At 33.0% G+C, this 12,500-nt stretch overlaps 1 protein-coding gene across 2 annotated transcripts in view; it reads left to right on the top strand.

The window, feature by feature from the left end:
- The window catches only part of LRP1 (LDL receptor protein 1), a 246,404-nt gene that overhangs the window by 140,642 nt on the left and 93,262 nt on the right, over positions 1-12,500 (top strand). For both annotated transcript variants that reach the window (XM_086534677.1, XM_086534678.1), the window contains 4 exons: positions 2,834-3,011; positions 11,447-11,570; positions 11,701-12,039; positions 12,260-12,452. In XM_086534677.1, coding sequence (XP_086390803.1) covers positions 2,834-3,011; positions 11,447-11,570; positions 11,701-12,039; positions 12,260-12,452 — 834 coding nt within the window. The remainder of the gene's footprint in view (positions 1-2,833; positions 3,012-11,446; positions 11,571-11,700; positions 12,040-12,259; positions 12,453-12,500) is intronic.

Below are 12,500 nucleotides of genomic sequence, written 5' to 3'. Positions count from 1 at the left end.
CTGTATCGTGTTCTAGCATTCATACCTTTTTGAAAGCCTCATAACCACACATAACGGGTCCCAAGTCCCGTTGCTGTTTATGGACAGAAGTGGGAGGGGGAGGTTCAAGAAAATGGTGTGAATGTATGTGTAATTATGTGTAATGAATAATAATATGTATACATAATATGTGTGTATATATTTAGGTATATGTATGATTATATATATGTGCGTATGTATGTGTATATATGTACACACACACACACACACACACACACACACACACACACACACACACACACACACACACACACACACACACACACACACACACACACACACACACACACACACACACACATATACAAATACATACATGTATCGTACATACATACATACATACATACATACATACATACATACATACATACATACATACATACATACATATATACACATATACACATATACACATACACATACATGTGTACGTACATACATACATACATACATTCATACATACATACATAAATATATACATTCATACATACATTCATACATACATATATACATACATATATACATACATATATACATACATGTATTTATATGTATATATATATATATATATATATATATATATATATATATATATATATATATATATATATATATATATATATATATATATATATATATTATATGTACATATATTTATGTATATATGTACATATATTTATATATTATATGTACATATATTTATGTATATATGTACATATATTTATATATATGTATACATATATTTGTATATATATATATATATATATATATATATATATATATATATATATATATATATATATATACATATATGTATATATGTACATTTATTTATATATATGTATACATATATTTGTATATATATACATATATGTATATATGTACATATATTTACATATATGTATACATATATGTACATATATTTACATATATGTATACATATATGTATATACGTATATATACATATATTTGTATATATATACATATATGTATATATGTATCTATTTATGTATATGCATATATATGTGTATTTATACATATATATATATATATATATATATATATATATATATATATATATATATATATATATATATGTATATATATGTATGTATATATATATATATATATATATATATATATATATATATATATATATATATATATATATATATATACATATATATACATATATATACATATATATACATATATATACATATATATATATATATATATATATATATATATATATATATATATATATATATATATATATATATATATATATATATATATATATATATATATGTATATGTATTTATATATGTGTATATATATAAACATATTGATATATAAATATATAGATATATGTTGGTATTTATATTTGATAAAACTTGATGCATGGGGATGTGATGCATCCAGGTGAAACTTGATATTCCTTTTTATTTTAAATAAAATTTGATGTAATTGTATATTGATAAACTTTAATCAGTGAATCTTCTTTGAGTTATAGGAGTTTACATTTGATATATACTTTATATTGTCAGTATTTTACATATCCATGTATAGTATTTTCAGTAGAAGAAGGAATGAAATAAAAATGTGATGAATGTTTATATGTATATATATATATATATATATATATATATATATATATATGTTATATATATATACATATATATGTATATATTATATATATATATATGTATATATATATATATATATATATATATATATATATATATATATATATATATGTGTGTGTGTGTGTGTGTGTGTGTGTGTGTGTGTGTGTGTGTGTATATGTATATGTATATGTATATGTATATGTATATGTACACACACACACACACACACACACACACACACACACACACACATATGTATATGTTTATATAAATGTTTATTAACATAGTGCATCTGGTGAAAACTTTTATAGGCTCATATACTGTAAAACTAAGAATGAGTTACCATCAATTTATATTGTAATTTTTTTCTTTAGTATTCTCAGACCATTCATTTCATGTGTTACACTCTCCATTTTATCCTCTACTGGGTGCTTAATAGAATATACTAGTTTACAACTAGCAGAACAACAAGATCTTTATGAACTTTGAAAATTACTTTTTGTGTGTGTGTGGATAATACATATGATAGATGCAGAGAGCTTCAGTGCATGAATGATGCCTTTTTCATTCACCGAGTTCAAAACACTAAGCTATGTCTAGTTTACGTTAAGCATAACACTCTTATATGATAGTTGGCTTTCCTGACACCTAGGATGCAAAATAGAATGAAACTTGATATGAATGTTCATAAACACAGTTCACATTATTGCAGATTGAGATTACCAAGCTGCTGAGTGTAGTTCCTAGGAAAGGCACTGGTTTTATGACTTGCAAAAGGGAAGGGGTGTAAAGATCACTTTATAAAAGCAGGGGATACCTGTGCATATATGAAAAGATATAAAAAAAAGTATGTATGTTTGTGTTTGTTTATGTGTTTGTATTTGTATTTATATTTGAGAGTGAGTGAGTGAGTGAGTGAGATCTGTAATAACAAATTACATATATACATGTATATGTATATATTACATATATACATATATACCTATACCTATATACATTGCTCTGCAAGATGTAGAATTAAAATATTTATCTTCTTTCATATATACAGAGCACAGACTGTATGTAATATTAGAAGTTAAAGTCTCTGATCATTATTATAATATTATTTTGCTCTATGATACCCAAGGTTATTGTGATATCACTTACAGTTATTTGCCTTTCAGCACATCAACATGAAGCCTTCCTGATCTATGCTAAGGGTCGGCCTGGAATGATCAAAGGGGTTGCGCTAGATGTACCGGGTTCGTTCGAGGTCATGGTGCCCATCACGTCCCTTACAAGACCGACGACGCTGGACTATGACGTCAGGACGCAGTTTATTTACTATGCTGATATCCAAAGGTACACTTAATAAGGTCATCATCTAGATAGAAGCAATATGCTTTAGAATTGATAGGGTTTATTTTGTTACTGTCAGGAATGAACAAGGCCAAATGCTCATGCTCTAGAAGTTAATGAGTTGAGTGTGATAGTTTTTGAGAAATCCCTGAATTCTGAGGGAAATTACAATACTAGAATATTTATTACATTTCTTGTCATGTGAAGTTATTCATCATGATTTGTTTCTTTTTCTATTTAAAAATAAATTCTTAATCTGTTACTCTGTAGAGTTAAGTAGATTAGATCACAAAATGTTCTACTCGTGTCATAATTATATTCTAATATTCAGTTTTATAAATTTTGATATTCATAAGTTCAAGGACAAATAGTTTTTGATATTACCCAAGGGAAAGGTAAAAACTCAAGTAAAAGGAACTGGAATATAATATTTTAACATAAAGAATTCAACAGTTATTTAGATATGAAAATGATACATAAAGCATTCAACCCAAAAAATTCTATATATTGCTATAGACAACATATACTATGGAGTTCAAACCCATATATCAAAATTCCTATGTATGTTTATCTTGCTATAGAGGACAAAAAATTGTTTTGTGGTGCTTAACCCATTGGTCGCGGTATTAAAAAAAGGTCTGTGCAGTAGGATAGCTGAATTACATGTCTGGCATGGTGCCATCCGCGTCTATCACCGACTCTGCCTTTGCACCAAATCATGCCATCCGCTGCTAATGGGTTAATTTTTGCCATTTATCGCCATGAGTACGACCAAATAATTCATAGAAGCCAGGATGCATGTATACTCTACTATGAGCCTGAATTCATACATGTATAATTGAGTGTGGGTCAGAAATATATTCCTTTTAAGTCTCTGTGATTACTCCATGTTTTTGGTGGCAGATTTTTTTATTACAGTAACACTGATGATATTTATATTTACAATAGAAAATTAAAAAAATGTATATACATATAGAAACTGAAGGTTTTATATAGTGAAACTTTTCTTCATGTGTATGTCATCAGATTTATCCTCTCTTGCTTACCCCTCTCCTGAACTGGCAGAAAAAAAATAAGATGATGCATAGTAGCTCTGAATCGCTCCAGCCCTCTCCCTCCCCCTGACTTTAGCTTCTCCTGAGCCCTCTCACTGGCTTCCTATTGCTTGTGTTGCTGCTTATGTTAAAAAAGAAACATGAATGACCTCTTACCAATCGCCCAAGGTAGCTTTTGACCAGATACCCATTACACTCCACCATGCCCTAGTTTCTTTGATCTGTTCTCTGGCAAGGACATTGATTATGTTTATGCCATGGAGACGAGTGACAAAGGCTCATCACTAGAAGAAAGTAACAAAGAATATTCTCTGTTTGATTTTGATGCAGTTAGACACCTGCCAAGTCTCCAACTGTGTCTGTGTGTGCAAGTGCAAGTGTGCAACAAAGACAACTCTCAGTGTGTTTTTTATGCTGAGAAGGCTTGCTAAATCAGAATGTGTGTGTATTTGTGTATGTCAAGATATTACGTACACTCACTTTTACACACATTCAATCACTACCCTCAGCCTGAGTCGCTACCAATATGAAAAATGATATTTACTTTTATTATTTTTTATTTAAATTTAGATCCATTATCATTTTACATTTCATAATAGAATTCCAACAAGACTTACAAAAATCTATGATAACTTTGATAAACACATAATTCAAAGATAAACACATAATTCAAAGATAAACACATAATTCAAAGATATCATCTCTTCTATAATGTCTAGACTATGAAATGAACTAATAAAAAAAATTATATAATTACTAAAATGGCTAATATGTACAGCTAGGCATAGTAAGGCACAGAATCATATATAACAACTGGAGCACCTAGGAAACAACCAAAGGAATAAATGAAAAGCTGAGACAATAGCCAGCAACATAAATTAAATCTCTGGAATGCAACCCACAGACAGCTTGGTGCCATTGGGCTAAGTATGCAATTCTCCGTTGAAATTATTTGATGATCAGTGAAACAAAGGTATTCTAATTTTAGAAAGAATGTACACAGAAGGAAAGATAAATGATACCCTGTTAGATTTACAAAAAGTAAATCCTTTGTATGGGGAAACAATCGAGTCCATGAGCTGCTCATGCTGATACTTAGGCTACCAGTTTTATAAAGATTTTAAAAATATCCAATGAAGTTAATGATATTGTTTTGCTATGGACTACAAAGGCAATTGATGCTGATTGTAGATGGGCTTTGCATCTGTGTCCTTGTTTGTAGTGCTCACATTGGATTTAAGTATGTCAAAAGTAAAATAAATAGAGCATTGGGGCTGTTCAACATGCAGTCATTGTGGATTGCATTTTCTAGGCAGGTGAATAGATACTCTCTATAGGGATTTTTTTTAATTTTTTATAGCAAATAGGTCAACAGGACTTTAGCAGGAAAAGTGATTTTTTGCATGCATAAATAAATATACATGAATAATTTAGATGGACATTACATATTCAAATGAGTCAGAATATATGAATGGATATTAGAATATGAATAGACATAGATGTATGAATTGATATATATTCATATGTATGTATTTGTAGATATGTGAATTAATATAGATACACTGATAGATATGAATTTGTAAATGGAAAAGAATATATTGATTCAAATTATAGATAGATCTTGATATTTAGATATATAGCTAGATAATTTTAAGTATATGCGTAAGGAAGCCATGTAAGTATTGATAAGTGGGTGTGATAAGTCTAGTGGCCTTAATTGAAATTAATGAAAAGAAGATTGTATTGAAAAATATATGTGATATAGCATACTGATTCTGACCATTTAGAGCCGAAATAGCCCCAGCGTAAATGGGTTAATTGAAGAATATTTCTTTTTCCTTGCTTTTTCTTTCATATTGCAATATTCCTTATTTGTTCATTTTCCTCTCAGCATTTGTTATGCAAATATAGATCTAAAAGTTTGGGATAGATATGATTGAATGGTATTAACCCGTTAATGCTGGTCGACTGGTGGCAGGACCAGCCATTGGGGATGAGATATTTTGTCATGGCTGTCCTTTTGGCTGGCACACTGGGGGATTGGGCACATAGTGCTTGGCCATGGCCAGAGTGGGCGAATAGCCTGAAGCGTTAGGCTCCTGTGTTTGAAATATCCTGGTGTTTTGACCATTTGGAGCCAAAACAGCTCAGTTGGCAATGCATTAACAACAATTATCTGTTTTTGTGTTTTGTCTCATTTAGACATCCAATTGACTGATAGATCATATTATATGTTATATTAATCGTTAGAGCCACCAACACAGGTTTCATATTACTTCTATTCTTTTATAGTCTAAACATAAAAATACAATTCATGATTTAGAACAAGGCTTCCAGAACAAACAAATATATTTTCCTTTTTAACCCATTCGCGCCGGTTGACGTGCTGACACGTGGTCGAAAAAAGCCCCGGACCCGGGTGACGTCCTGGCACGTGCTACATTTTCGGCCCGCGCGCCGGGAGGCCAGTAGCGACGTGCTGAAACGTCCGCATTAGAATGATAGATTATTCTTAGTACAATTCGATTTTCATACTTGATTTGTCTTAGCTACTTTAGTTTATCCTTCTAAATAGTAGAAAATGGGATATAACGTAATATGAATGACGTCTCAGGTACATACGTAATCTTGATTACGGCATGGTGATTTCTGTTTCTGATTTGTTGAATATGATGATCTGAGTCGAAAGACTATCGTAAAATCAATTGTAATTGGCCGAGGAATAAAAAAAAAAAAAAAAAAAAAATTATATAATATCTTTTTGTTGCCCCACTAAAAGAAAATGACACTTGAAAAAACATTGCTGTTACTTGCATTCACTTGTATGCACATGTATGGTTGTTCATATTCTCTTTCTTTTCGTTTAGGAAGAAAAAAAAAATTGAAAAAAAAAACTATGTTTGTTACCTCACTAGAAGAATGCTTCCACTTCCCATTGGTATTACAACATAGGAGTAAAGAATATGGAAAAAGTTCAATAGAATAACACTAAAAAAACAGTGCTATAACATCTTTTTCGACTGATATACATCCTCTGAACATAGCACTACTTTCTACACATGATTACACTTTAGACGCAATCACGCAAACCATAAGGATAGGGTGGGTGAAAAACGCTCTGCGAGCGTCAGAGCGACCGCGCGCAGCGGGAAAACACCCTGGCACGAACGGTTGCGCGCTTGAAATCTTCCCGGCGTTATCGGGAGTAGGCGAAATTCCGCCCCGGCGTGAATGGGTTAAATGAACTTTATAATGAAAGAAATATTCACCCTTTGGTGATAGCATAAAGACTTCACAGGTTCATGGGCAAGTATTTACCCTTAAGTCCTGTGCAACTGTGCCTTGTTGCATTTTATAATTAGAGTTCCATACACTATGATGATGTGATGTCAATAGCTGGGGGTGCTATTTTCCTGTAATGTATTGTAAACTGATAAATCGGGTACTGTTTCCTCAAGCCACACTTACCATAGATATGGTTCTTACCTCTGTTTTTGGTGTTGATAGGAAGAAGTGCATATGAACCACTAATTCTGCCATAATTTTTCCGCAAACACCCACCATCCCTTCCCCTACCCCTTCTCCCCAGACCCCCTCCAGTCCTGCATACTGGCAGTTTGTATATTCAAGACCAGGCAGAAATGTTGTATTGACCAGAAATGTAATGTTGATAGATGTTTGCTTGATGTCATGGGCTTCCTTTTTTTGTCAATGAGATTTGTTGCAGGAATCTGGTGTGTCTTGAGGGTTGTAAGATCCAAATAGTTTTTCATGAATATGAATAAAGGTATGATAAAACACAGTTAACCCACTCATGACGGGGGCATTCCAGCCTTGCATGTTACAATGCCGGGGCTTTCGAACGCATAGGCCTAAATCAGTTAAATAAATGACGCCGGGCCTAGAATGCGCAGTACCGTAGTGTACCACCCGTCCAGAGAGGGTTAGGGCAAGTCATGATGTTTGGAACTTTTTGAAAGTTTGTCCTTAGAGTTAGATATAAGAGATATATATGTGTGTGTGTGTGTGTGTGTGTGTGTGTGTGTGTGTGTGTGTGTGTGTGTGTGTGTGTGTGTGTGTGTGTGTGTGTGTGTGTGTGTGTGTGTGTGTGTGTGTGTGTGTGTGTGTGTGTGTGTGTGTGTGTGTGTGTGTGTGTGTGTGTGTGTGTGTGTGTGTGTGTGTGTGTGTGTCTTATTTTTTGTGATTCCTTAATAGAAGGGCTTGGAAACTAAAGGCAGATATTGTATTTCCATGCATTGTTAAAATACCTCATAAGATTAATTACTCATCAAACTTCATATTAAAAATGATTATAATTTTTTGTGCTGCTGTGATACCAAGACAGGCACAAGTGCAGCCTGTGTGGCACTCAAAACAGGTTTTATTCCAGAATAAGAGAGCAACATGCTACATATTGTGACCTTTTTGTGCTCTCTTTTAAACACTTCTTTTTATTTTTGTCTTTTTTTTTGTTTTACTAAATTGTGAGGCTTATATGTGTGATGTTACAGGCATTATCAATATTGCAATTGAATAAAATTATAGTATAGAGTCTATATCAACTCATTATGATTTTTACACTGTGACAGAACCTTTTTTCTAACTATATTGTGAGGCTTATATGTGTGATCTAATGGGCTTTAGCAATGTTTTAATAGAATAAAAGGGTAGTATAAAGTCTATTTTATCTCATGTTTTTTATACTCAGTGTGATAAAAAAAATGTATTTCTTTTTATCACCATGAATAGATACAAAAGAAATAACCATCCTTAACAAAGAAACATGAATAAAAATGGGGAAAAGGACAGAGACTTTTGCTAATGGCTGAGAGACCCACAGCACAAAACTGCCGCAGTGGCACAAGGATACATTGCAGATACTGCACATGGGCTGTGTCATCTTTCTCTTCTTGCTCTGCCTGCACATCCAGTAAAGAAATGCAATACACCACATTTCCTCAGTATCAATAATACCATGACCACTATCATTATTTACATCAGGGTGCCCTGCATTGTGACACCTTTCCACAGCGGGATAACCTGTAAAGGGCTGTACATTGGTGAAATTGTGGCTTATAATCCAGCTAATCAACATTCATGCAAATTGGATATCTGTTGCAACGTACATTCCAAGTGTTTTGATATACTGAAATGTTGATGTACTTATTGAATGAGAATTATGATTATTTTTACTAATTTGTTTGTCTCTTGCAAGGGAACCATTCAAAAATAGATGTGTGGCATTTTGTTGCTTACCATTGCTCTACTAGCACCCTGCTATCTTTTGGGTTGCTGCTAAGACCATATAGAATGAGGTCATGTTGATTTTCTTAATCTTAACCCATTGGTTGTGGTTGGCGTCATTTGCTGTCAAGGCAAGCAATAGGCCTAGATGCGGATGGGCCACACCATATATGATAATACCGACACAAGGCTTTATAAACTTATTTAAAAATACCGCGGCCAATGGGTTAAAACCTATTTGTATGGCAATATCTAAAAAAATAAAAGAAACTCTTTTACCAATCATATTTTTAAGAAAGGAGTTTGAAAGCGGTAAGTGTATAGATATGGGCTGTTTCTTTTCTAAAAATGTGAAAAATATTCCCAGGTCAACAAAGTAAAGTCTTCATAATTCTTTCACTTGAAGAAAAGGATATAATAAGCGTCTTGCAAGATTGTGGTTTAGTTTAAACAATTTATTAAATAAACATGGACCTAAAAGGCCTGAAAGTCCTTATGAAGAAAAAAAATTGGCAACAAAATCTATTTGGTACAATCACTTCAAATTTCAATATGTTGGTCAAGACATATTAACCCTCTCTGGACGGGTGGTACAGTAATGTACCGCGCATTCAAAAGCCCAGTGGCCGGGCGGCACAGTATTGTGCCAGCCATTCAATTGATTTAGGCCTAATAATTTGAACGCCCCGGCATTGGGACATTCAAGGCTGGAATGCCCCCGTCGTAAGTGGGTTAATGAATGGTGTACTAAAGAATCATTCATGACTGATAAGAAAAAATAGGATTACAGCCTCCAAAATGCGGTCAAACTGCTCATATTTGCATTCTCATTGCCTGACAGAACAAGCTGTGTCTCAAAATTCCTTTCTCCTTGAATGTAAATATAAATAACGAAAGTCATGTCAAAGTTGGAAGAAGTTACGTCTGTTTGCAATTAGATTAAACAAAATGAGGAGGGAAGAACAGTAGCTCTGAATTGCAATGTGAGTGTATATAAGTCTATGAGGTTCATTAACAATTTTCCAAACCATGAACAGGTTGACACATTTGTTCCCAGTTACTTTTGATCATTACTTTAGTTGTTAAGAAAATCTTGTGTAGCTGCAAGTGAATTACCCCACAACGTTACTAGATTCCATTTGAGTGATCTTGCAGGCAATGAAGTTGAATTATATGAATCCTTAACTTTTACCATCCTTACATTTATTCTGTATCTTCTATGGACTTTGACACCCTTCTCTGTCTATTTGTATTGGTCTTACAGTCTCTCTCATTGTTTTCCTCTCAATTTTGCTCAGTCTCTTACTTTTGTTCAGCTTCTCACAATTTTACACACTTTAGTTTACTTTTCTCTTATCTTTTCATTCCCTCACTCTCTTACACATTATCTCATTCTCCCATACTTTCTCTCACACACATATAAAAGATCATTTAAAAGTTGTATCTCAATTCTTCAGATCTCACCTGAAGGTATACTTTTAATAAATATATTGTTCAAAATGAGATTACCAAATGGGCAAGTAGGAATGATATATGTCTAAAGTGTTTTTATTGATTATAATGGGTAACAATCAAAGGAAAAACTGCAGTGTGAAGGTTAAGAAGAAAAGGAGTTAGGCATGATTTTATTTTACAGTTACAAATTATGTAAGCTTTACTTGCATTAGTTCATGTTAGCTTGGTTATTTTTGCAGAGTAAGCTGTATTACCACAAAGTGGAAAGATATGTTGTTATATGGAAGATAAACTAAAACATGTCACTAACAGTAAACCATTACTAAAATATCCAATGATATCAGTTATTCTTTTCCCAGCTGTTTTCTCAGTGCCTCTTAACAGTGTTTTACAGTTGTTACTTGGTATCTTGTGCTTTATACATTGTTTTTACCTTTATGTACTTTTACTCTATGGAGAAGCATTGGTAGCCTATATGATAATAATAATAGATCAACAATAACTCTGACTTTCAAATGTTGAACCTGTAATCATCCTTCATTTTGACATTCCTCATGATGAAATGGTAGAGGAGGCCTTCATAGAATCAAGATATCTTGTTTGTGTTTCAATAAAAATACAGTATTTAATGTCTGTGACAGTTTGTTGATATATGTTTACCTTTTCCTTCTTTCTTTCTTTAAGATTTGTAATAGAGAGGCAGTCTCTTGATGGAACCAAGAAAGAATCAGTTGTCACCTCTGCCTTGCTAAATGTAGAAGGGCTGGCTGTGGACTGGATGGGACGAAACTTATACTGGACAGATGAGGTAGTAAATCTGTACTCAGAACCTATTATTACAGTATATAATTTGATAACATTTGATATTGCAAAAAAAGTACACTGCAGAAATATATGATTAGCAGGTCAATCTCTATCCTTTTCTTATTTTTTCATAGGGAGTATCTTCAATATTTGTGTGTTCGATGAAGAATCCAGAAAAGAGGAAAATGCTGCTGCATGGGAATTTAACAAATGCCAGAGCCATAGTTCTGAATCCAGCAGAAGGCTACATGTACTGGACTGTGTGGCAGTTTACAATCTCTGGTGTCCCTCCCGGTGGGGACGGATTAATTGAGCGAGCGTGGATGGATGGCACACACAGAGAACCATTCGTAACAACAGGACTGCAGTGGCCAAATGGCTTAACGATAGACTTTAAAGAGCGACATCTCTACTGGTGTGATGGTTTCCACAATAGAATTGAAAGAATTGGTTTAGATGGGAAGAACAGAGAGGTAAGGTATCTGGTTGTCCGTAAGGTTGTGAGGTTAGGGTTTGTTTGTCTCATTTTCATACTGTACGAATGATGTTTTTTCATGTCCTAATGCTTTAATGCTATCATATTTTTTCAAGTCTATGAATGCTGTACCTCTTTCTGTCATTTTTACTGTATCCTCAGTGATTCTTTTGTTGTGCATATGAATGACATGTATGTAACCAAATGTCTCATTACAGGTTATACTGCGAGGGGATGCTTTAAATCATCCCTATGGCCTGGCCTTCTACAATGGGTTTATTTATTGGTCAGAATTTCAGAATGGCACCATCAGAAGAGTCAGTGTAGACAAGCGCAATTCTCTTGTTGAGATAAGGATTGAAAATCCATACATATTCGATTTGAAAGTTTTCTCTAATACTAGTCAGAGTGGTAGGTATTTCTTACTTGAATTTTATAAACAATATGATATTGTATATA

Source organism: Penaeus japonicus, unplaced genomic scaffold, assembly GCF_977035675.1.
Source record: "Penaeus japonicus unplaced genomic scaffold, GWHDUDI00000001_assembly GWHDUDI00000042, whole genome shotgun sequence".
Classification (NCBI taxonomy): Eukaryota; Metazoa; Arthropoda; class Malacostraca; order Decapoda; family Penaeidae; genus Penaeus; species Penaeus japonicus.
This window is presented reverse-complemented; position numbering and strand designations above follow the sequence as displayed.